Source organism: Polypterus senegalus, chromosome 10 (assembly GCF_016835505.1).
Source record: "Polypterus senegalus isolate Bchr_013 chromosome 10, ASM1683550v1, whole genome shotgun sequence".
NCBI classification, from domain to species: domain Eukaryota; kingdom Metazoa; phylum Chordata; class Cladistia; order Polypteriformes; family Polypteridae; genus Polypterus; species Polypterus senegalus.
The window spans coordinates 161,060,778-161,087,819 of NC_053163.1; the positions used below are offsets into that span (position 1 = coordinate 161,060,778).

The 27,042-nt window shown below is 42.3% G+C and overlaps 1 protein-coding gene across 1 annotated transcript in view; it reads left to right on the forward strand.

Annotated features, from left to right (window-relative positions):
* Positions 1-27,042, forward strand: part of tmem259 (transmembrane protein 259) — a 73,817-nt gene that overhangs the window by 15,768 nt on the left and 31,007 nt on the right. Inside the window, exons 2-6 of the mRNA XM_039767155.1 lie at positions 3,540-3,809; positions 5,893-6,028; positions 6,171-6,281; positions 16,857-16,979; positions 24,352-24,452. Coding sequence (XP_039623089.1) covers positions 3,540-3,809; positions 5,893-6,028; positions 6,171-6,281; positions 16,857-16,979; positions 24,352-24,452 — 741 coding nt within the window. The remainder of the gene's footprint in view (positions 1-3,539; positions 3,810-5,892; positions 6,029-6,170; positions 6,282-16,856; positions 16,980-24,351; positions 24,453-27,042) is intronic.

Genomic DNA, 27,042 nt, shown 5'->3' on the forward strand with positions numbered 1-27,042 from the left:
GGACGAGGTGGATAACAAGATGTTGCTCATCGTCTTTGGCCTCCCACACCTCCAGACACTGCAATTTTTATCTGTGGGGGTACATTAAAGAGAGAGCGTTTGTTCCACCTGAGTCCCAAACCTCAGACACAAGGCTACCTCACACAATTCCGGGTTCAAATAAAATATTTCTTTATTTTTCACCAACTCTGTTCCGCTCAAACGCCAGCCAAAATACTCCAAACAAGTACATTTCTTCCTCCCTTCCGTCTTCAGTTGAGTGTCATTCTGATTTAACTGGAGGGCTTCCTTCTAATGTTGCACCCATGAGGACTTCTGGCGTCACAGTACTGAAAGGCAGGAGTACTTCTGGGTAATGCGGTTAGCCCTTTGAAGTGGATGGTCCCCTCTCTGCCGCACCCAAGGACCCCAAAAGGGCTGTCCTTCTGGACTGTGATTCCCATGGATCCTTGCGGGCTTCCACGCCAGCAGAGCACCACCAGTAGGAGCTGCTCTTGAGAGACATCCCCAAATCCTTCTATTCACCCCGACTGGGATTATAACCAAGTCTCCTCCCAGGCCGGCGTATGCCTCCTTCCATTATGGCCTCCCGGCTGGGGCAGGCTCCCCCTCCACTCCATTCGGGCTGCCAGTCCATCCGTGATGGCACTTGCAGTGTGAATGCCCTCAGTGCTTCAGAAGGTGTAACAGCCCAGTTTGTATATAAACAGAGTTTGTAAGCAATTTGCAAAAGTAGGGATATGTGGAGGAATTGAACTTTCAAGGTTTTCATTAACTTCCATTGCGGCAGAATAAGCTCCCCGCTGTTAATTCATTACTCGTTCCTGGAAAGAGGACTTTGTCACTGCTGAGCTTCACGGCGGTGGTGTTGTGTTTTTGATAATGTGCGGCCTTCAAACTTGCCATTTAGTCTGATGGCCGGAAAGGTCGACTTTGTTCTCATCGGATCATGGAATTGTCTTGTAGCTCAGGGGTCACCAAGTTCAGTCCTGGAGGACCACTGTGGCTGCAGGTTTTCATTCTAACCCTAATTTGTTTAATGAGTGCCCTGTTTGTGCTGCTAATTAACTTCTTGTGAATTCATTTTAATTGAATTGCTTTTTTAAGATTTGTTCCCCTAAATTTCTTCATCGTTCCTCCAAGTTGCTTCATTTTCTTTCTTTAAATTGCACCCACAAAGAAACAGAAGACCACCTAAATGAGGGCCTCAAACTCCAACCACCTGCTTAATGAGGCCCCGATTCTTGTCGTTAATGAAACTCCTTCTTTAATTTCGTGGCTTGTTGCTGCTGTCATTGTATAATAACATCCATCCGTTATCCAACCCGCTACATCCTAACTACAGGGTCACAGGGGTCTGATGGAGCCAATCCCAGCCAACACAGGGCACAAGGCAGGAAACAAACCCCGGGCAGGACGCCAGCCCACCACAGGGCGCACACACTAGGGACAATTTAGGATCGCCAACGTACGTAACCTGCATGTCTTTGGACTGTGGGATGAAACCCACGCAAACATGGAGAGAACATGCAAACTCCACACAGGGAGGACCTGGGAAGCGAACCCAGACGGGTCTTCTAACTGCAAGGCGGCAGCGCTACCCACTGCGCCACCGTGAGCTTTTATGTAAGTAACATATGGCACATGCACCCTCCTTTGTATGTAAGAGCCAGATCGAATGTTATTTACCTTTATTTATTTACTTTCTTCCTACAGTGTAAAGTCACAAGTAGACTGCAGAGCTTCCCATCATATACATATACAAAATACAGCGATAACAAAAGTGCATTCTTGCTCCGAGGTAGAACCGTCGTCATGATCTGAGTTCACCTCTGTTATAGCGCCTCTATGTGAAAACAGCAGTGTCGAATGCGTTTTGATCGTGAACGTGGCTGAGAGAATAAAACCGAATAAAAAAAAACCAAAGCTAATCTTTACAAGTATCATAAATTACAGCGGCCGTTACAGACTGGAATCAATTGTATGTTTTTATTCTAAAATAGTAAGAATACGAGCAGCTGACTTCTCAAAACGGACTCGTCCAGTCTCGAACCCGTGAAGTTTAGATTACCAGTCAATAGCTGATACCGTTGCGCCACCAAAGCTGTCGTAGCAAATGCGTGTCGATGTCGGACCCTAACGCAAGTTCTTTTTCTGCAGTTATATTCTTGCACTTTGTTCTGTTCTATTTGTACCTTTTTGTCAAAGTGTTTCTTTGATATTTGGAATTCAAGCTTCACACATTATACATTTCATGTCTAAATTTTGTCAATTATTACCAAAACATGAAACATGTTTCTGTTTTAATGATGTGTTTACATAGATTGTTGTAGACACGGAACACACATGAAATGCAAGTGTACCAAATAACGATCTAGTATTTATAAAAGGTGTCATTTTGTTTGACTTCTCACTCTAAGCAACTGACATGCAGGTAAGTAGACTTGAGCTGAGAAAACTCTGCGGGGTGGGGATGTGATAGCAGGCTGCTTGTCGACATATTTAAAGGACAAAAGACGCTGACAGAGAGGTGCGAAGCAATTTAAGGTGGGACAGATCTACGAGTTTATTCATAGGCTCTGGTAATTCTAGTGTTAATAAATGTGTGGCTTAGCTCCGAGTCCATCAGGACACCAAGACCACTTTTGAATTATGAATTTAACTCTCTTACCGCCTGTCATCTTTGTGTGTTTGCTACTACCTCTGACGATGCAGGTTCAGCTCCACGGTCCCATCTCCCTTCATGGAGCCAATTGAACCCGACACTGTCCGGTAATGTTAAAGGATGAGCTGGACAATGAGGACCACAAAGAAGCAAGGGGATGGCACAAGTGCTTTTATTACAATAAAACAAAACCAAAAAGCAGCGTTCAGATAAATAGTGCAGTGTATTAAATAATCCACTAACAACAGGAAACTTGTGAAGGGTAAATTTTGCACAACTGTCAAAAGATTTTTTTCACACACAAGTTCACAGACACAAGTGACCAAGTAGTGCAGTGCCAAATAGGACTTTGGGGACCTTAATACTTTAAGGGTGAATCACATACTTGGGTACATCGGTGGAAATTCCTGGGAAGTGCATTTAAGACAAGCCAGGAAGCACTTCTCTATGCAGAGAGTTGTGGGACTCTGCAGCGCACTACCGAGATACGGCATTGAAGCAGAAACCTCAACGACCTTTAAGAAGAATCTGGATGAGACGTTGGGACAGCTTAGCTATTGGTCTCCTCTCGTTTGTCAGATTTCTTATGTTTCTTATGTAACCCGCCTTGATGTTATCATGGAGAAGTGAGGTCATATGGGATTGGCAGACTTGTAGAGCCAAACTGGCCTGTTCTTGTCAAGGTTGGTCTAACATGAGTGTGTGAGATCTTCACTAGATCAGTAGCGCCACCCATAGGCCACATGTCTACTTTGCGCTCTTCGACGGCTTGATTGGTTTCCGTCTTTTTTTTTTTTTTTTGATGTGCTCGTGTGATTGTTTTCCTATGAACTTTTTTGATGCCATTGTTCTTTTTTTATTCTTCCTCTTTCAGGCCCTGTTTGTGCTTTTCATCCTGGCTTACATCCACATCGCCTTTTCCCGTTCTCCCATCAACTGCCTGGAGCACGTCCGCGAGAAGTGGCCCCGTGACGGAATCCTCCGGGTTGAAATACAGCGCAATTCAAGCCGCACACCCATTTTTCTGCAGTTTTATGACACGGACAGCTTTCAGGGTCTCCTTCAAGAACCAGAAGGCAACCTGCGGGCTGAAGAGGAGGAGGAAGAGATGACCATGGACATGTTTGACAACAGCTCCATTCATGTAAGTACACGAGAGGTTTGTGTTTATGTGCGCTCATACCACTTGATACAGAAATGTGGTTGTTAATCTTCCAGTGATTCCAAAAAAAAAATTAGGAACATGAAAGATTTTAGAAATAAAGAGACAAATCTGTTCATCGTTCTGTGCTGACAGCACTGGATAACGCCGATTGTAGAATTTTAGAATCTGCAGGTAAAACAGAGTTTGAAAACTAGCCAAGGTCATAACTGGGAAGTTAAAATAAAAAACGAAATAAACCAAAATCCTAGTGAAGATCACAGAGTAAGAAGGTCAGAAGCCAGAAGAGTTTCATGTGATCCAAGCTGTAACAAAAGATGTCACTCATAGTTGAAAACAAAAGGAATCCCGAGAAGAACATTTAACAAACCAGCTCTAAGTATTTTAGTGATTATCTGTAAACTTGGACAAACCAGGAAGTGTTCATTGTTGACCTTTCACACAGGACCTTTGACCTGGTGATGTAACACTTCCAGCTGATCTTACCTAGCACCTCACAGAAAATGGAGGGGCTCATATCAAAAGGAACCTGGCACTGTGGCAGGACACTGTTAAAGTAGTTAAGAGCTTGTCTAAATAACACACAGATGCATCCAGCATATTCCTTTGCCTCCATACCCCCCAAAAAGTGATGCCCTAGGCCATGGAATGACTTCTAAAAAAAATCTAGAGTGGTCTACCCTGGACTGGAGAACTGAGTAGCACAGCTAGTATACTTAAGTTTATTTATTTATATAACAGAATTATTAATGATTACTTGCACACACAGGTGCCTCTAATGCATGGAAATGCTTGTTAATGCTGTGCTACTCAAATGAATTTCATATCATACCAGCAAAACAGAAAAATATTTGCCCGTGCCAACCCAGTCCTTAGGAGAGTACATTGGTAATACCCATGTGTCAATTGATGGATAAAAAAGGTACGTCTGACACTCGGGAGAGTAAATTCTATTTTGTAATTTCAAGTACCATACAGTGAGTAGAAATGGAGGCTTCTTCACTTGAGCTCAGCTGAGTTTGTGAAGAAGGCCTTGCTGCCCCCCAGAACTGGGTTTGCTCACACCTGCCCCATTCACTTCACATTTCAGTTGTCAAGATTTCTGCCTTTCATGGCCCTCTTGTTGTCATTCCTGGCTCAGACACAGGAAGCAGAGGATGATGGTGCAAGGAACCACTTCAGAAATGGCCAATGTTAAGAGTGGTGACCAACAGGGGGCAGTGCTAGGACTGCTGCTATTTTTAATAAATATAAATGATTTAGTTAGGAATATAAGGAACAAGCTGGTTAAGTTTGCAGATGATACCAAGATAGGTGGACTAGCAGATGATTTGGAATACGTTATATCATTACAGAAGGACTTGGATAGCAGACAGGCTTGGGCAGATTTGTGGCAGATGAAATTTAATGTCAGTAAATGTAAAGAATTACACATAGGAAGTGAAAATGTGAGATTTGAATACACAGTGGGAGATCTGAAGATCGAGAGTCCACCTTAGGAGAAGGAATTAGGAGTCGTAGTGGACTCTAAGCTATCGACTTCCAGACGGTGTTCAGAAGCCATTAACAGAATGTCAGGTTATATAGCGCCTTGATGTGTGCAGTTCAAGTCGCAGGAGGTTCTGCTCAAGCTTTATAACACACTGGTGAGGCCTCATCTGGAGCCCTGTGAGCAGTTTGGTTCTCCAGGCTACAAAAAGGACATAGCAGCACAAGAGAAGGTCCAGAGAAGAGCGACTTGGCTGACTCCAGGGCTACAGGGGATGAGTTATGAGGAAAAATGAAAAGAGCTGAGCCTTACAGTGGTGAAGAGGAGACCTGGTTGAAGTGTTTAAAATCATGAAGGGCATTAGTCCAGTGGCTCGAGACTGTTATTTTAAAATGAGTTCATCAAGAACATGTTGGGCTGAATGGCCTGTTCTCGTCTAGAGTGTTCAAATGTTCAAATATCTTCATATATGTCTATATCCATATTTTGAAAAACGAAGTTATGATGTCACATTTTAGCAGTCTGCTTCCTCTACACTTATGTCATTATTTCTGACAAAATGATGTGTCACTGCAGTTTGAGCTGGATATTGAGCCCCGGTTGAATCCATACGTGAGCAACAGCAGGAGGAACAGCATAGATGCGGTGGCAGTTGATGCTGGGGCCCACAATGACAGTCAAGACATCTCATTCACTCAGGCACCAAGTAAAGGTATGCCACACCTTTGGGGTTCATAACATTCGCGGTGTCCTTCTGGGGTAATGTTACCCTGTTCACAGGGCTGTTGTGACAGGTTTGTACTGGTGTTGATTGTGTCACAAATCTTAAATGTGTCGTCTTGTTTCCCTTACAGTGTGGCCTCAGGAAGAGTACATTGTGGAGTACTCTCTCGAGTATGGATTCCTGCGACTGTCGCAGACCACCCGGCAAAGGCTCAATATTCCTGTCATGGTGGTTACCTTGGGTAAGAGATGCTAGTGAACCCTTTTCTAAAATTTGAGGATGTACTTCACTTTATAACAGTTATACATCTTTAAAGTGAAGACAATTTCGGCTCAAGCCTGTATACTCTCCAAATACCTGTGCGATGATTCAAAGGATTCTAGATGATCTGCCAATCCTCCTATCTTATATGTGTGTGTGTGTGTGTATATATATAAAATAATAATATAAATATATATACTAGCACAATACCCGCGCTTCGGGTATATATACACACACACACGTGTACATATATACACACACACATATACTATGGCGTGCCAAACAGGCAAATACATTGATTTTCTGAATATCTAAAGTCAAAACTTGAATATCTAAAGTCAAAACTTCAATATATAAAGTCAACATCGGAGTATATAAACTCATTCCTGAATATATAGTCAAACTCAAAATCTATTGATTGAAACGACTCTGAACTGAACTAAGTGAACAAAAACGTATTCAGAAAAATAAATTAAAAAACACTGTTTGGTTAATGTTTTGAAAATGACGCCTGTGCCCTGCCCAGGATTGGTTCCTGCCTTGCGCCCAGTGTTGGCTGGGATTGGCTCCAGCAGACCCCGTGACCCTGTGGTCAGATTCAACGTGTTGGGAAATGGATGGATATTCCAGCGCTTACTTTATATATTCCGAAATATTCCAACGCCGTCTTTATATACTCAGGTTTTGACTTTATATATTTGGGAATGACTTTATATATTCAAGTTTTGACTTTATATAGTTAAATTTAGTGATCGTTGCATAACTTTTTCTTTACCATAGAAATTTAAAGACTAAATTCAACTTCCATTCCTACCAAAGATATTTCTGGCGACTAAACAGAACCTACTGATATCCAAATTCGAGCTATTGAGCCATCGCCTGCCTGCCTGAATAAGTGACCCTCGCTTCACTCCTACTTTTTTACCGTTCATTTAATCGTGGCTAGTGGCGGAAAAATTATAAAATGGAAGGAGGATTACACGGAGTATGGCTTTACCAAAACAATTATTGATGGCGAATCGATTATTCATAAAGCTTCAATTTATGATCTGTTTTTCTGTGTTAACCTCATATTTTTTCATACTTCTTCTCAAACCAAGGGGGTGCGAGGGTAAAATGAATCGGGAAGCGCTGATCAATGTAATCGGTGTACCAGGAAATGATGCATTGACAGAAGTTCCCCTTTGCTTGGAATGCAAAGTGTGATTAAATGCATTATTTTTTAACGCGTTATGGAGCACATGCATTGAAGCTTCTCAGCTGTGCTTGTGCTAAGAAAAGGAAAGATTTTAAAAATAACGTAACACGATTGTCAATGTGACCTTTTGTAAGTAGTGCCTGGAGGATTCAGTGTGGAGAAACTCTAGAGACAGCGTGTGTATGAACTTGTGGATTTGTCTGTGAGTATTTGGTGGCAGCGTCACAAAGTCTCACTTCTGTAACACTGCATTAGCTGCAGAGCTCAGCTCAGAGCGAAATGAGGTGAATGCCATGTATTGATGTGCCATCCAGGAGAATTTGGACTACCTTTGCAACCTTTGGAGGGTCCAGGTATGGCCTCATGCTACCAGTAGTGACACCGACTGTAGTCAAATGCAAAACGAGTGACTAAACAGATAAGGAGGGTAAAATGTCAGTGGCCTCCACCTATTAAACCATTCATTCCTGTTTTGGGGGTCGTCTCATTGTTGCCCCTCTAGTGCACCAAAGCAGCTGAAACTGATGAACAAGCCCCTCTGCTACTCAACTGAGCAGATCAATAGCCCACAAGTGTCACTGACTAGATGCAATGCTCTCATTATAAAGGGTTCCTTTAATTTTTTTGAGCAGTTTCTAGAGAGATAACATAGGCCCAGCACTGACCCCTGCTGGACACCTCTCTTAACATCAGCCAGTTCTGATGAGGTTCCTCACACCATCACCCTCTCCTTGCTGTATCTGAGCCAATGCTTCACCCATCTACACACCACCCCCTGAACTCTATGCCCACCCTTTCATGTGGCACCTTATCAGTCCAGATAACATCAAATGGAAAGTGAACCAGTCACTATCTACTTCAAGATGGTGTACAGCGTAGGTCGTGAAGGCTAATAGGACGTTGGGTTATGTAGTACCCTGATAGGCAAAGTGCATGTCCAGGGATGTCCTACTCAAGTTGTATAACACACTACTGTTGTCTCTTCTGCACTACTGTGTACTGTTTTAGTGTTCATATTACAGTAAACACTGCAGAAAGTTCAGAGAAGAGCAGCCCAGCAGATTGCAGGACCGCCTAGGTCTGATCTGTGAGGAAAGATTGAAAGAGCTGAACCTTTTCAATTTAAACCAATAGAAATTAAGAAATGATGTGATTTGAAGTGTTTAAAGTTACAAAGGCAATTAAACCAGTGGATCCCAGCTGTTACTTTAAAAATAAATTCTTCAACATGAACAATGGGACATGATTGGATTCTTAAGAGCCGAATTTGTACAAATGTTGGAAAGTTCTTCCTCATGCAGAGAACCACAGACGCATGGAGTAAGTGACCAAGTAGTGGTGGTGGGGTAGGGGGGGGAGAGAGCAGGACTTTGTATCTGGACTTGTTAAGGTGAATGGGATGGGTGAGCTTGTTGGACTCGATGGCCTCCTCCCATCACAATTATTTGAACCCTCTAAGTCCAGTAAGCCAGCGCACAGCCTTGTGGTTTTCGAGTTCAGGCCTGAGGCCTCCCTCTGCCCTCAGTTTGTCGTCCCCAGCAGCTTCTGCTTTTTACCGGATTCTTATCTGCATTAAGCAAGCTGTTATTTCCCCGTTGTGTGTTTATGAAGTTGAAGCTTGCTAAATGAAGTAAGTACAGTTGTGCTTGAAAGTTTGTGAACCTTTTAGAATTTTCTATATTTCTGCATAAATATGTACCTAAAACATCATCAGATTTTCACTCAAGTCCTAAAAGTCGATAAAGAGAAACCAGTTAAACAAAAGTATTATACTTGGTCATTTATTTATTGAGGAAAATGATCGAATATTACATATTAGTGATTGGCAAAAGTATGTGAACCTTTGCTTTTAGCATCTGGTGTGACCCCCCCAATAACTGCAACTAAACGTTTCCGGTATCTTTTGCTCATTCCTGCACACTGGCTTAGAGGAGTTTTCGCCCATTCCTCCGTACAGAACAGCTGCAACTCTGGGATGTTGGTGGGTTTCCTCACATGAACTGCTCTCTTCAGGTCCTTCCACACCATTTCGATTGGATTAAGGTCAGGACTTTGACTTGGCCATTCCTAAACATTCACTTTATTCTTCTTTAACTATTCTTCTTTGGTAGAACGACTTGTGTGCTGAGGGTCGTTGTCTTGCTGCATGACCCACCTTCTCTTGAGATTCAGTTCATGGACAGATGGCCTGACATTTTCCTTTAGAATTCTCTGATATCATTCACAATTCATTGTTCCATCAATGAAGGCAAGCTGTCCTGGCCCAGAAGCAGCACAACAGGCCCAAACCCTGATACTACCAGCATCACCATGTTTCACAGATGGGATGAGGTTCTGACGCTGGAATGCAGTGTTTTCCTTTCTCCAAACATAACGCTTTTCATTTAAACCAAAAAGTTCTATTTTGGTCTCATCCATCCACAAAATATTCTTCCAATAGTCTTCTGGTTTGCCCATGTGATCTTTAGCAAACTGCAGATTAGCAGTGATGGTTTTTTTGGAGACCAGTGGCTTTCTCCTTGCCACCCTGCCATGCACACCATTGTTGTTCAGTGTTCTTCTGATGGTGGACTCATGAACATGAACATTAGCCAATGTGAGAGAGGCCTTCAGTTGGGGTCCTTTGTGACCTCACCGACTATTACACATGTGCCTTGCTCTTGGAGTGATCTTTGTTGGTCGACCACTCCTGAGGAGGGTAACAATGGTCTTGAATTTCCTCCATTTGTACACAATCTGTCTGACTGTGGATTGGTGGAGTCCAAACTCTTTAGAGATGGTTTGGTAACCTTTTCCAGCCTGATGAGCATCAACAACTCTTTTTGTGAGGTCCTCAGAAATCACCTTTGTTCGTGCCATGATACACTTCCACAAACCTTTGTCGTGAAGAGCAGACTTTAATAGATCCTGTTCTTTAAATAACACAGGGTGCCCACTCACACCTGATTGGCATCCCATTGACTCAAATTTCACCTTCAAACTAACTGATCATCCGTGAGGTTCACATACTTTTGCCACTCACAAATATGTAATATTCGATCATTTTCCTTACTAAATAAATGCCCAAGTATAATATTTTTGTCTCATTTGTTTAACTGGTTTCTCTTTATTGACTTTTAGGACTTGAGTGAAAAATCTGATGATGTTTTAGGTCATATTTATGCAGAAATATAGAAAATTCTAAAGGGTTCACAAACTTTGAAGCACAACTGTTTTTATGTATGTTACGTAGCTTTTATCTTAAATTTTAGGATTTGTATCTGCACGCTTTTAATTGCAGATGTTCTGATTATTATTTTGTAATAACTTCTGTGATGATCTCATCCAGCAGTGGTTGCAGCCTTTCAGCATTCAGTGTCGTTGAGCCAGGTGAATGTCTGCTCCTGTTGTGGTTTATTGTTAGCACAACTAAAAGAGCAAACTAAACAGACATAGAAGAAAAAGGAGACGTTCAAAGATCTGCCAGGGATACAAATATTTATAATTTCTAACTATACATCTTACACAACTGTGCTGTGCACTTCAGAAGAGAAGAAATAAAGGAAACCATGAGATCAGTCAGAGACTCTTGATTGTAAAACTGGTTGAGACAAAAACCTGCAGATATGGTGGGCTCCTAGGGCTGACCTTCTATAATATACTGCTCACAAAAATTAAAGGAACACTTTTTTTATTGGGCCTGGCATGAAATCAATTAAACCTGTCTGATAATTTTCTGGTTGGTTAAGCAGCTGAGGTCATTGTTAATCACTTTCAGCTGTATTGGTGTTCATGGACTTAACAACAGGTGCACTAAAGTGGCAACAATTAGAAAACCCTCAAAACAGGACTGGTTTTACATGTGGAGGTCATTTCAAGTTTCTCCCTCTTGATCTTTTTTGGCTGGTTTTCCACTCGTGCTAGTTTTGGCTTGAGTAATTATCTCTACTGGCAGTATGAGGCGATTCCTTAACCCTACAGAAGTTGCACAGGTTGTCCAACTTCTCCAGGATGGCACATCCACACGTGCTGCAGCAAGAAGGTTTAATGTGTCTCCCAGCACAATCTCCAGAACATGGAGGAGATTTCAGGAGACTGGCTGTTATTCTCGGAGAGCTGGACAGGGCCATAGAAGGTCCTCAACCCATCAGCAGGACCGATACCTGCTCCTTTGTGCAAGGCGGAACAGGCTGAGCACTGCTCGTGCCCTACAGAATGACCTCCAGAGGGCCACTGGTGTGAATGTCTCTACCCAAACAATCAGGAACAGACTTCATGAAGATGGCCTGAGGGCCCGACGTCCTGTAGTGGGCCCTGTGCTCACTGCCCAGCACCGTGGAGCTCGACTGGCATTTGCTCAAGAACACCAGAATTGGCAAGTCCGCCACTGGCGCCTTGTACTTTTACAGACGAGAGCAGGTTCACCCTGAGCAGCTGTGATAGACGTGAAAGAGTCTGGAGAAGACAAGGAGAACGATATGCTGCCTGCAACGTCGCTCAACATGACAGGTTTGGTGGTGGGTCAGTGATGGTCTGGGGAGGCATATCCATGGAGGGACGCACAGACATCTACTGCGTAGGAAATGGTGCTCTGACTGCCATAAGGTGTCAAGATGAAATCCTTGAACCCATTGTCCGACCCTACGCTGGTGCAGTAGGTCCTGGTTTCCTCCTAATGCACGACAATGCCCGGCCTCATGTGGCAAGAGTATGCAGGCAGTACCTGGAGGATGAAGGAATTGAAACAATTGAATGGCCTTCACGATCCCCTGACTTAAACCCAATAGAACATCTGTGGGACATTATGTTTCGGTCCATTAGGCACCGCCAGGTTGCTCCTCAGACTGTACAACAGCTCAGGGATGCCCTCATACAGATCTGGGAGGAAATGCCACAAGACACCATCCGTCGTCTCATTAGGAGCATGCCCGACGCTGTCAAGCATGCATACAAGCTCGTGGGGCCACACAAGATACTGAAAAGCATTTTGAGTAGCAGAAATGAAGTTTTTGAAAAAATGGACTAGCCTGCCACATCTTCATTTCACTCTGATTTTAGGGTGTCTACACAATTGAGGCAGAAAACGTTTATTTCCATTAAAAGACTTGGCATCCTTTTGTTCCTAAGACATTGCCCTGTCGTTATTTGTATAGATATCCAACTTCATATTGAGATCTGATGTTTCTAATGTGTTTCTTTAAAGTGTTCCTTTAATTTTTGTGAGCAGTATATTAGAATAAGAATGTCTGATCAAAGAAGGCTCTTTCAGGGCTGATGTTGACTTTTGTTAAAATTCAGGTGTAGAGGACGGTAATCAGCTATAAACTGCAACAAAACTCACCCTTGTGTTCCAGTTTGACTCTCTTTGCTAGAAGGTAAGTTACATAGCCTTGTTGATTTGACCTCGATTCCCTACACATTCATGAGTGACGAAAAGCAAACAACCTCAAAAATGGCATCAACATCTGGCGAGAGACCAAAGCGAATGTGCAGAGCAAAATACCCCATGGGCGTTTTACGTAATTTCGTTAAATAGGACTCTGACTTGTCGGACACCGAGTTTGATTCAAGTGATCTGGAGATGGAGATCGAAAGCGAAAGTGAGGTGCCAGCATCATCTGATAGGTCCCCAGCTAGACTTTTGCATAGCTGATGCGCCTACAGAAGCGTTTGCCCGGTAGGACCACCACTTATGATGTGAAGAGGTACAAACCATATTGTGCCACCACCCTGCTGTGTGAAGACAGCCAGGCAGCTCTCTCACCGTGCATTCCTGCTGGCCATCGAGATGCCACCAGTGATGCTGAACATGCGCCAACAGCAGCCACAGCACATAACAACAGACGTTTTATGTTGACTTATGTGTGAATCCATTGCTTTGTGTTCTTTTCAGAAAACTGAGTTTTGTGGAAAAAAATATTTAGCCCTCAAACAGTTAAAGAAAATACACAATGAACTTTTTGAACAAAAAAAAATACCTCCACATATAATGCAGACTTCTTGCTGCTTGTGGATATCATGGAATTTTGAGAAAATTGTGCTGATTCCAGTATTATGAAGGAAGGGGGGATCCTTTATAGAATGGGTCTTATTGAGCCAGCAAATACTGTGTCTTGCAAAAGTATTCCTGAAACAGAAGTAAAATGTTTGTCCTGTTTTGTTGGATTACAGCTTGGAATTCAAATGGATGTTTGGGGGGTTATCATCAATTGATTTACACAACATGCCTACCACTTTGAAGGTGCAAAATATTTTTATTGTGACACGCAGACAATTAAGACAAAAAAAAGAAATCCTGAGTGTGCAATAGTATTCACCCCCTATAGTCAATACTTTGTACAACAACATTTGTTTCTATAGCACATTTTCATACAAATAATGGAGCTCAAAGTGCTTTACATGATGAAGAAAAAAGACAAAATATATGAGAATTAAAATAAGGGAACACTAATTAACATAGAATAAAAGTAAAGTCCGATGGCCAGGGAGGACAGTAAACATAAAATGAAATCTGCAGGGGTTCCAGGCCATGAGACCGCCCAGCCCCACTCTAGGCATTCTACCCAACATAAATGATCAGTCCTCATGGTATTCGGGGTTCTCGTGGAAGGACTTGATGTTGATGGTCTCGTGGACTTCTGGCCTTTAATGCATCAATGTAGGAGCATCACGGTGCTTTGATCAGGTGGTGGTAGAGCAATTCGCCACCACAGAAAACCGGAAAAAGAACAGAAGAGAGAGTACAGGTTAGTACAGATTTTAGAGCCACCATGAATAATAATGATAATTAATTGAATATGCAGAACATCAGGATTAAATTAAAATGAAGTTATGAGAAGGCCATGTTAACTTAATGTGTTTTTAGCAGTTTTTTAAAGTGCTCCACCGTATCAGCCTGGCGAATTCCTATTGGCAGGCTATTCCAGATTTTTGTTGAATTTCACTATTAGCTTAACACACCTCACCACTAGGATTTGGATAACTAGAAAGATTACAATATGCAAGCAATTCAGGCCCCTGGTTCAGGCAAGATGTGTGGAAAGGAAAATGAAATCCAAGTTTCAGTAGTTGAGTGAGTGAGGTCGGTGTAATCCAGCATGAAGATAACGGAGAACTGAAGTAAGTCTACAACAGTGGAGTCTGCTTGTATGAAGAGCGTGAACCAGTTTGCTCTCAGGTTCGGGAGATAAACTAAGCTGGGGTGTCAAACTCGATTGCTCGAAGGTCCCAGCTTTTTTTGCCTTTTGCACCAACCAGTTTCTTAATTTGAAGCCAATCCTTGCTGTCGGTACAATTCTATGTCTTGCTAGCACAGTTATTCAACCACATGGGGCAATGTCTATTTATATAGCACATTTAAAACAACATAGTAATGCTGTGGCCAAAGTGTTTTACAATAAAAGGAATAAAAAAAAAAATAGACAATAAAACATAAATAGTAATAACATTTGAACATAAAAATAAAATAAGATACATAATAAATAGAAATAATGTTATATAATCACAAAGAGGAATCCATTAGTATTGTTTGAGCCGCATCAGCAATATCTCATGGTCAATGGTGTCAAAGGCAGCAGACAGGTCAAGGAGGACAAAGACTGCCGCATCACCTGAGTCAGTAATAAGAGAGATGTCGTTGAACACTTTGAGGAGTGTCGTCTCAACACCATGATAACGCCTAAAGCCAGATTGGTAGATCTCAAATAAATTATTGGAGTTAAGGTGATTGACCAATTGATTATAAGTAATTTTTCTAGAATTTTAGCCAGAAATGGCAGCTGGGAAATTGGACGAAAGTTGGTTAAAACTCCAGGATCTAATCCTGCCTTTTTTAGATGGGGGCGGACTGCAGCATGTTTAAAACATGAGGGCACAACCGCCTCACTAATAGAATCATTTATAATGGCTAGTAAGGATGGGCCCAACACATCAAAGGCTTCCACTAAGAGATGTGGTGGTACAACATCGAGGGGGCTGGAAGCTGGTTTAGGGTGTCAATAGTTCTTTTTAGCATTGAAAGTGAGACTTGATCAAAGGAATCTAGAACAATGTCATGATTAACAGTAGGAAGTTCATACTCAGTTTGAACAATGCCACGGCAGATAGTATCAATTTTGGTGACAAACAATGATAGAAACTGCTCACATGAATGAACAGTGCTATTTAATCCCATCACAGAATGAGGGTGAATGGCTGCATTAATTGAATTAAATAAAACCCTAGGATTATTTGAATGACGGGATACTAAATCGGCAGAGAAGTCTTGTTTTGATTTCTTAATTCAGCCAGGAAATTGAAAAGAGAAGTCCTGAAAATCTGTTTAGAGATAGTCAATCCATCTTTTTTCCAACGCTGTTCAGCAGTTCGACAGGCGCGGCGCAGCGATCGCGTAGTTTCATTTAGCCAGGGAGCAGGTCTTACCTTATTACTGCGTATCTTGGGTGGAGCAATTGCGTCTAAAACTGTTTTACAGGAGGAATTCAATTTTACGGCAGAATCATCGATATCAGTATTGTGGTCATGCATATAAAGGCTAGAGAAAATGGCTTTAAAATCTGACATAATAGGAGAATTTAAAAAGCGTGAGCAGTGTGGGGGACAGCTATTAGTTGGGACATCAACAGTAATATTCAGATCCATCCTTATAGAAAAGTGATCAGGGAAAGAAACATCACATAAATCAATATTATTCACTGAAATATCACGAGTAAGAATGAGATCAAGGGTGTGACCGAGAGAGTGAGTTGGCGTATTAATATGCTGTATAAAATCAAAAGAGTCTAATAGCGATATAAAAATGCAATGCAAAAATTCAATTTTCCCTTTCTGAGACGTTTGTCCATATATTTTGTGGACTGGAAGTCATCATTTCTTGGTGCTTTCTCATATATTTTTTTTTTCTCTTGCTTGATATTTAATGGAAACATTTTTAGTTGTAGCCAGTGCACAGCTAGCTGGTGGCCTAATGGTCTCCTTGATGTTTGCCCCTCTTGAGAGTTAATTCAGAAAAGCGGAAGCAGTGACAGGATCTGAATGTCAAAGGCTGTGAATACTTATGTACATGTGCTTTCTCAGTTTTTTTGATTTTTAATAAATTTGCAAAAACCTCAAGTAAATTTTTTTCACGTTGTCATTATGGGGTGTTGTGTGTAGAATACTGAGGAAAAAAATGAATTTAATCCATTTTGGAATAAATAAGGCTGTAACATAACAAAATGTGGAAGAAGTGATGCGCTGTGAATACTTTCCAGATGCGCTGTAGACGGTATAGATGCTCATAAACGTTTGCTTCAACTTGCATGGTGTCCTGTTTTAATGATTTTATTTTTAGTTCTTAGACTTGAGTTCTGACTTTTTCTTTTTTCAATCCCCCTCCAGATCCAATGAAGGACCAGTGCTTTGGTGATGGCTTTAGTCGCTTCCTACTTGATGAGTTTCTGGGTTACGATGACATATTGATGTCAAGTGTGAAGGCCTTGGCTGAAAATGAAGAAAACAAAGGTTTTTCCATTTTGTTTTATTACTGCTGCTTTACTGTTATTTAATAATCTGCCTCTTTACTTTGAAAAAATTGGTGCACTTAGACTTTCTTCTGAAAGCACACGATTTGTTGTTGGGTTTGAGGGCCTATGGAATTTAGAGTTGAGGTAAGTAGAAAAAGAGACGTTGCCCACATCTTTAGATCTTCTTTTCTAAAATTGTATTGATTTTATTTTATTATTCCATACAAATAGATCAATTTTTACACAAAAAAATAGGACTGAAAACAAATCAACCCCCACCCCTAAATCTTCTGATAAGTCATTTGCTCATTTCAGTAACACAGCCTTGTTAAAATATTTGCGCCTAATTAAAATGTACACATTCAGATTCACTTTTTATTTTAATTCAGTGTATTTATATACAGGGTCCGAGGCCGTGCACAAATCAAACCTGCAATGCATTAACAGAAAAATGTTAATTCACACAGTCTTAACATACAGCTACATCCTGGCTGACTCAACAACAGAAATGTTTCACTCTTTACTAATCTGATAATAGTGAATCATTCCTGATGCTGGCCTCTTCAAACAAGGAAACCAACATCTATCGGCATGTCCTATTCATGGCCACTACAGGCCGGTCCTGCTCTATTCAGATGTTAAGGACTTCAAGCCTTCAATCTGAGCAGATCTGCTGTCACCTACATCCCCGTTAATAACAGCAGCAGCAGCAGCAGCAGCAGCTCTTTGTTATCTTAGCCAGACGTTCTTATCTGGTTTGAGGGTAATGGCAGATATTTGTAGTTATTTGATCTCTTCGTGTACTTTCAGTGCCTTTCCTCTTTATTTGTGTTTGTATGAATGTCTTTTTATGGGCGCTCCCTCTCTCAAGTACATCCTGTAAAGATTGCGTTTTGGACTCATTATTTTCGAGGCACCTCCTATTCGTTTTTATACCTTCAGTCTTTGAAGGCAACTCTTTCAGTGTGCGTCTTACACCTTTACCAATATCTCTTTTATGGCGCTCCTCCTCTCGAGCGTGTTCCCATAACTCGTGCTTTTTAGACTCATTATTTTTGAGATGCCTTTCTCACCTCTTGTCTGGCTTTGTCCTCGCTGTCTCAGTGTGTCTTATATGCCTTCACGCCTCCTCGTGCATCTCGTGCTGGTACTTTCTCTTTGAAACAGTCACCAAAGCCAAGCTGACCAATCAGAATGGTCAGAGGGACAGGGCACACAGACCTTAGTGTTTTACTTTATAGATATATGTATGTATTTATACAGTACTAGCTGTGTAAGCCCAAGCTGTAAAAAACACAGGGTCCTAGAAACTATTGAAATCGGCAGAAAAAAAAAAGCTGAAATGTAGAGATGTCAGGTAATTGAAAGGAGCTACTCTGGGCGTCTCTCTCCTAGGAGGATTTGTTTTGCGGATGTGCTCGCCTCACTGCTGTATTAGCTGCAAAGCAGTGTGAGGGCTTTTTAACAGTGGCTGGAGTGCCAGTCCTGCCACCAACCCCCCCAAGTTTTCCCTGCCAGTTGGAGGACCTGCATGCAGATTAACGTCATACCCTGGATGGAGCGATTGCAGGTTATGGGCCTTGCTCAGGGGCCCAACAGGGTGGAGTCTGTTCTGGCATTTTTGGGGTTTGAACCGGCAACCTTTCGATTGCCAGCACAGATCCCTAGCCCCAGAGCCACCACTCCACCCACAAAATGTGTAATCCTGACATTGAAAAGCTGGTTAAGCGCCGTGAACATGGGAAAGGGACTATATGAATAAAATGTTTTATTAATAATGTTTAATACATCCATCCATCCTTTTTCCAACCTGCTATATACTAACTACAGGGTCATGGGCGTCTGCTGGAGCCAGTCACAGCCAACACAGGGTGCAAGGCATGAACAAACCCTGGGCAGGGTGCCAGCCCACCACAGGGCACACAACAAGCACACACTAGGGACAATTTAGGATCATCAGTGCACTTAACCTGCATGTATTTAGACTGTGGGAGGAAACTCCACGCAGACACAGGGAGAACAAGAAAACCCCACGCAAGGAGGACCTGGGAAGCGAACCCGGGTCTCCTAAATGCGAGGCAGCAGCACTACCCACTGCGCCACCGTGCCACCATATTTAATACAGGGTGAGTCAAAATTGTGTTAACACTAATGGATTACAGTGAACCCTCGTTTATCACGGTTAATCACTTCCAGACACTAACGTGATAAATGAATTTTCGCGAAGTAGGATTCTTTATTTATAATTTGAATATTTTCGCAGTTAGAGTATAGAAAACCTGTTTACAACCTTCTAAATACGTTTTTTTACATTAGAGCCGTCTAGACATGAAATAACACCCTTTAGTCACCATTACACTCGTATAACCCAATATATTAGACAAAATAAGAGAAAATAAGACATATTAAACGTTACAAATATCATATTACTAGGCTCACCCGGCTTTTAAGGCGACCGACTTTTATCCTCAATTTGTGTGCGCTCCATGTGTACATCAGGTATGTAAGTGTAGGGAATGAGAACATCAAAGTGCCCATTCATAACATCCCCTCGAGTGCCTGTCCAAAGTCGTACAATGTCAGCCCGAATCTGTACCGCTAAAGACATGCACTAAATAAGCTATAGATGAGAATAAGCAAGCACCATCTCCCCTGATATTTACTACGCAGTGAGACGTTTGTACTCCATCAACATTAATTATTTCCAGAGACATAATTTTGTCTATTTTTCCAGCGCATCGCACACAAAAGCAAGGGAACGATGGGAGCACCAGAACTCTGCTCACATCGCGTCGCTTCGTACCACAAGCCACAAGTAGTAAGTCTGTGATAAGCGGAATACCGCTACGCTTTGCACTCACGGGACGGAAGGACCACTTTTCTATAGTAGATTATTGTTCTGTACATTTAAGTACACACAACCACTAACCTATGAAAGCGCGACCTCAGTAGGAGAGTCTTCAGAGGTGGTGCAGTATCTTCAGCAGGTGCGTCGTTGTCTTCTTCCGCTGAAGGAGTACCAGGAGTAGGCAGTGGGTGTCTGGGTGCGCGGCTGAAGAACATCTTGATAGGCAGTTGCTGGCGCTGTCTTTTCATATGTGCGAGGAGGCTTTTGTAGGGTATTGCCATCTTTAATCATATCCAAGAGTTTCACCTTCTTCTGGATAGTAAGCATCTTCCTCCGGCGCTTAGTTTTATTGTCAGAAGGCTTAGAAAAAGCAGCCCGTTTAGGAGCCATCGTGGGGCTTAGATTAAAATTCTCAGAATTGCATGCGTAGTGACGTAAGCGTGTATGAGAAAAAAATCGCGATAGAGTGAAGCCGCAAAAGTCGAAGTGTGATATAGAGAGGGATCACTGTATTATCTCAACCACACCTTTCCAGGTCAATGGATAGCTCATGGTGGACCGTTTCCATGGCCTCCACACTCCCCTGATTTGACACCCTGTGATTTCTGGTTATGGGGTGTGGTGAAGGAGTGCATGGATAGCAGTAAAGTTCATGATATCAATGACCTGAAGGACAGAATACAGACTGTGGTGTCATCTATCCATCCATCTATTCCATCCATTATCCAACCTGTTATATCCTAATTCAGGGTCACGGGGGTCTGCTGGAGCCAATCCCAGCCAACACAGGGCACAAGGCAGGAACCAATCCCGGGCAGGGCGCCAGACAATGGTGTCCTCTATTCCCCATGAAATGTGTGTCTGGGCTTTAAATGGTGCTGTTGCTCTTTGGTTTTTGTGTGTTGAACATGATGGCGAACAGGTTGAGACATTCCCGTAAATCATCTTGCACATTTGTATGTTTTGGTGAATAAATTGTTTCCGCCATTCAAATGTTGACATAATTTTGACTCGCCCTGTTATTATTATTATTATTCTTTTTTTTTATTATTATTATTAATGCTGGTCTTCAGAATTTGTCCACATTACCACCCAGAGGAACGAGTTACATCATCCTGATTTATGGTTAAGTTAAGGGACTCTGCATCAGAAATGATCAGCTCGGTCAAAACAACTCTAATGACGAATCATTAGGACCCTGAAATGATGGTGACTTCAGCCAGGGGAACTCTAGATGCACGAATGACAAGCTTCCATCAGCATGTGTCATGTTCTACTCATGGACACGACCAGCTGGCCCTTCTTTATTCAAATGTTAAAGATGCCTTTAAATGTTAACCTGTGGCACAAGTGAGCAGATCTGACCATAATCTGATCCATCGTATTCTCACCTACAGGCCTGTTACAAATGGCGGCAGCAGTTCTCCTTGTTATCCAAGCCAGAAGTTCTTATGTATGTTTAGGGGGTGTTGTTTGTTATAATGTACAGAATCTCACAAAAGTGAGTACAGCCCTCGCATTTTTGTAAATATTTTATTCTATTTTTTCATGGGACAACACTGAAGATATGACACGTTGATCCAATGTCAAGTAGTCCGTGTACAGCTTGTATCACAGTGTCAATCTGCTGTCCCCTCAAAATAACTCATCCATCCATCCATCCATTTTCTAACCTGCTGAATCCGAATACAGGGTCACAGGGGGTCTGCTGGAGCCAATCCCAGCCAACACAGGGCACAAGGCAGGAACCAATCCTGGGCAGGGTGCCAACCCACCGCAGGACACACACAAACACACCCACACACCAAGCACACACTAGGGCCAATTTAGAATCACCAATCCACCTAACCTGCATATCCTTGGATTGTGGGAGGAAACCGGAGCGCCCGGAGGAAACCCACACAGACACGGGGAGAACATGCAAACTCCACGCAGGGAGGACCCGGGAAGCGAACCCGGGTCTCCTAACTGCGAGGCAGCAGCGCTACCACTGCGCCATGGAGTTCACTAGAACTTCACAGGCTGCCACTGGAATCCTCTTCCACTCCTCCATGACGACATCACAGAGCTGGTGGATGTTAGAGACCTTGTGCTCCTCCACCTTCCCCACAGATGCTCAATTGGGTTTAGGTCTGGAGACCTGCTTGGCCAGTCCAGGACCTTTACCTTCAGTGGTCATCTTGAGGTGTGTTTGGGGTCATTATGTTCAGTTTCCGAAGGGGGGGATCACGCTCTGCTTCAATGTGTCACAGTACATGTTGGCATTCATGGTTCCCTCAATGAACTGTAGCTCCCCATTGCCGGCAGCACTCATGCAGCCCCAAACCATGACACTCCCACCACCATGCTTGACTGTAAGTAAGACACACTTGTCTTTGTGCTCCTCACCTGGTTGCCATGACACCATCACAACCAAATAAGTTTATCTTGGTCTCATCAGTTCCAGTAATCCATGTCCTTAGTCTGCTTGTCTTTCTTGTACATCATCTTTAGAAGAGGCTTCCTTCTGGGACGACAGCCACGCACACCAATTTGATGCCGTGTGCGGCGGGCGTATTGTCTGAGCACTACCAGGCTGACCTCTGTAGCAATGCTGGCAGCACTCATATGTCTATTTTCTAAAGACAACCTCTGGATATGATACTGAGCACTTTGGTCAACCATGGTGAGGCCTGTTCTGAGTGGAACCTGTCACTGTATGGTCTTGGCCACCGTGCTGCAGCTCAGTTTCAGGGTGTTGGCAATCTTCTTAAAGCCTCGGCCATCTTTATGGAGAGCAACAAGTCTCTTTTTTTTTTTTTCTTCAGATCCTCAGAGAGTTCTTTGCCATGAGGTGCCATGTTGAACTTCCAGTGACCAGTATGAGAGAGTGTGAGAGCGATAACACCAAATTTAACACACCTGAGACCTTGTAACACGAACGAGTCACATGACACCGGGGAGGAAAAATGGCTAATTGGGCACAATTTGGACATTTCTCACTTAGGGGTGGACTCACTTTTGTTGCCAGCGGTTTAGACATTAATGGCTGAGTGTCGAGTTATTTTGAGGGGACAGCAGATTGACACTGTTATTATACAATCTGTAAACGGACTACTTGACATTGGGTCAAAGTGTCAGATCCTCAGTGTTGTCCCATGAAAAGACAGAATAAAATATTTACAAAAATGTGAGGGGTCTACTCAGTTTTGTGACTGTATTTGTATGTGTATTGAGATTTTATAAAGTTTTATTTGAGGAGAAGTAAAGTATTCTCTTTCGATTTACAGTAATCCCCTGCCTATCACGGAAGTTACATTCCAGACCCATCAGCGATAGGTGAAAATCCACGATATAGAAAGACCATGTAAATAAGCATTTTTTTTATATAGTTTAAGCCTTAAAATACCCCTCCCACACACTTTAAACACATGTAAACTTATTAAAACACACTTTGTAAATGCATATGTGGACGTCGGGCTAAGGATATGAGTAACATCTCTCTATTATAAAAAAATAAAAAATCTTGGCAGGGAGACGAGGCTTGATCTCGGAAGACATTTTGACGCCCCATGAGACAGGACAGCTGCTGTACAGGCTTTTAAATGATCAACAAGCAGCACACGCACCTTGGCAGAAGCAGCCCAAAGCCAGTAGCTGATCTGTCCGCTTCTCTTTAGCGTGCGTTCAGCTCCCCCTCCCCACCACAATGCGAGCAGGAGAGACGCCAAGTGGCAGGAGCGTAGCGCACCTCCGCGGTGGTTGAGAGACGCGATCGAGACCAGATCATCTCGGAGAAACACTTTGACGACATGCGTGACTAGACATTAAAACCTTAGGAAGCAAAACTCGTGAGGCGGTGACTTTTGCACGTCACGCCCTACTTACAAACAATTTAAAACAAGTGCTCGGACATCTAACCTCGCAGTTGTTGGGATGATTTTGGCAGACACACTTCATTTGCTCCCAGCTCTTCCAACAACGACAAGCAGAACACGCAGCTCACCAGCAGATGATCCAAGCGCATCTCCTTAGCGTGTATTCAGCCCTAACCCCATCCACAGAACGCTAGTGGCAGTGGCTAAAGGACAGCTGCTGTACAGGCCTTTAAATGATAGACACAAAGCAGAACATGAAGCTGGCCAGCAGCTGAACCAGTCGCATCTCTTTAGCGTGCATTCAGACCCCACTTCAAGCGAGCAGCATTATAAGTCCTGCGAGAAAGAGATTTAACCACACCCGGGGCAGGAAATAAAGGACAAATATTGTTTTTACAAAAGTTTTAAAGTAAAAATGAAAATAATGCATATGTAACTAATCCCATGAAAATAACAATCTCTTTAAATTGTTTATATGGTAAACCAAACCCGGGTGTGGGCAAGCAAAGCAAGCAGGGGACGGAGCCTCCTAGTAATAATAATAAATCCGTGATGTAGTGGGGGCGCGATAGCTGAACCGCGATATAGCGGGCATCACTGTATATCTCTCTATCCTTGCAAAAACTAACCAGCTTAATCCTTGTCATTTTTCCTCTTTGGTACAGGGTTTCTTCGGAATGTGGTTTCAGGGGAACACTACCGTTTTGTCAGCATGTGGATGGCCCGTACTTCTTACCTGGCGGCCTTTGTCATCATGGTGATATTTGTAAGTAGGACGCTCTTCTGGATGTACCTGTGAAATTGTTTTACGCTTGTGTGGGTGTACAGCTTGGGTTAATCTAAAGATGTCCATGTATGGAGCAGATGATTGGTTACCCCACACCTTCCACCTTCTCTGTATAAAAGTTACACGACCGGCCCTTGAATGGTCTATGGCAGGGCTGGGCAATGTCAGTCCTGGAGGGCCGCATGTGCTGTGCTGAGCCTTCAATCCTGCAAATAAGAAATGCAGTGCTGTAGGTTAATGAAGGTCTCCAGAAGCAATTCTAAGTGTCTGAAGCTAAGACACAAATTAAGAGTGGTACGTATTGCATTAACTCAAAAAATATGTTTAAGCTTCATGCCGGTAATGCTAATCATGACAGGTTTGGACCTCCTTATTTCGTCAATGGCATCTGGCCAGTTTCACATAAGCACATAAGGAGTATGACCAACAAGAAGAGGCCGCTCATATCATCAAATTTATTTGAAAAGATAATAGCTACGTTTTCCCAGTAGCCTTTTAAAACTTGTTCAATTTGAGTTATGAAACGGAAAGCCTGACAACAGGAGACAACATCAAAATGTCTGTGAAACAAATCTGAAATTGCTTGTGTCACATGTCTTCACTCGTCTCCCACACACAGTTGATATTGTTAGAAAAGCAATTTTTACAGAATCCCCTAGTGCATGACAATGAAGCCCACTCAGTGGAGCTTGAGCTTTTGAACTGAAGACTCTTAACAAATCCTCCTCCATATTTATATATGTACTAGCAGAATACCCGCGCTTTTATGAAAAAGAAAAGGAAAAATGTAAAAAATAACATAACTTGATTGTTATATACATATATATATATATATATATATTATATATATATATATATATATATATATATATATACACACACACACACAGTGGTGTATATAAAACTATTTGCCCCTTGCCTGATTTCTTATTCTTTTGCGTGTTTGTCACACAAAATGTTTCTGATCATCAAACACATTTAACCATTAGTCAAATATAACACAAGTAAACACAAAATGCAGTTTTTAAATGATGGTTTTATTATTTAGGAGAAAACAAATCCAAACCTACATGGCCCTGTGTGAAAAGTAATTGCCCCCTTGTTCAAAAATCACCTAACTGTGGTGTATCACACCCGAGTTCAATTTCCTGATTACTGCCACACCTTTTCAATCACGAAATCACTTCAATAGGAGCTGCCTGACACAGAGAAGTAGACCAAAAGCACCTCAAAAGCTAGACATCATGCCAAGATCCAAAGAAATTCAGGAACAAATGAGAACAGAAGTAATTGGGATCTATCAGTCTGGTAAAGGTTATAAAGCCATTTCTAAAGCTTTGGGACTCCAGCGAACCACAGTGAGAGCCATTATCTACAAATGGCAAAAACATGGAACAGTGGTGAACCTTCCCAGGAGTGGCCGGCCGACCAAAATTACCCCAAGAGCGCAGAGACGACTCATCCGAGAAGTCACAAAAGACCCCAGGACAACGTCTAAAGAACTGCAGGCCTCACTTGCCTCAATTAAGGTCAGTGTTCACGACTCCATCATAAGAAAGAGACTGGGCAAAAACGGCCTGCATGGCAGATTTCCAAGACGCAAACCACTGTTAAGCAAAAAGAACATTAGGGCTCGTCTCAATTTTGCTAAGAAACATCTCAATGATTGCCAAGACTTTTGAGAAAATACCTTGTGGACTGATGAGACAAAAGTTGGACTTTTTGGAAGGCAAATGTCCCGTTACATCTGGCATAAAAGGAACACAGCATTTGAGAAAAAGAACATCATACCAACAGTAAAATATGGTGGTGGTAGTGTGATGGTCTGGGGTTGTTTTGCTGCTTCAGGACCTGGAGGGCTTGCTGTGATAGATGGAACCATGAATTCTACTGTCTACCAAAAAATCCTGAAGGAGAATGTCTGGTCAACTCAAGCTGATGCGATCTTGGGTGCTGCAACAGGACAATGACCCAAAACACACCAGCAAATCCACCTCTGAATGGCTGAAGAAAAACAAAATGAAGACTTTGGAGTGGCCTAGTCAAAGTCCTGACCTGAATCCAATTGAGATGCTATGGCATGACCTTAAAAAGGCGCTTCATGCTAGAAAACCCTCAAATAAAGCTGAATTACAACAATTCTGCAAAGATGAGTGGGCCAAAATTCCTCCAGAGCTGAAAAGACTCATTGCAAGTTATCGCAAACGCTTGATTGCAGTTATTGCTGCTAAGGGTGGCCCAACCAGTTATTAGGTTCAGGGGGCAATTACTTTTTCACACAGAGACATGTAGGTTTGGATTTTTTTTTTCTCCCTAAATAATAAAAACCATCATTTAAAAACTGTATTTTGTGTTTACTTGTGTTATATTTGACTAATGGTTAAATGTGTTTGATGATCAGAAACATTTTGTGTGACAAACATGCAAAAGAATAAGAAATCAGGAAGGGGGCAAATAGTTTTTCACACCACTATATGTATATGTGTATATGTGTGTATATATATATATATATATATATATATATATATATATATATATATATATATATACACACACACACACAGGGCCG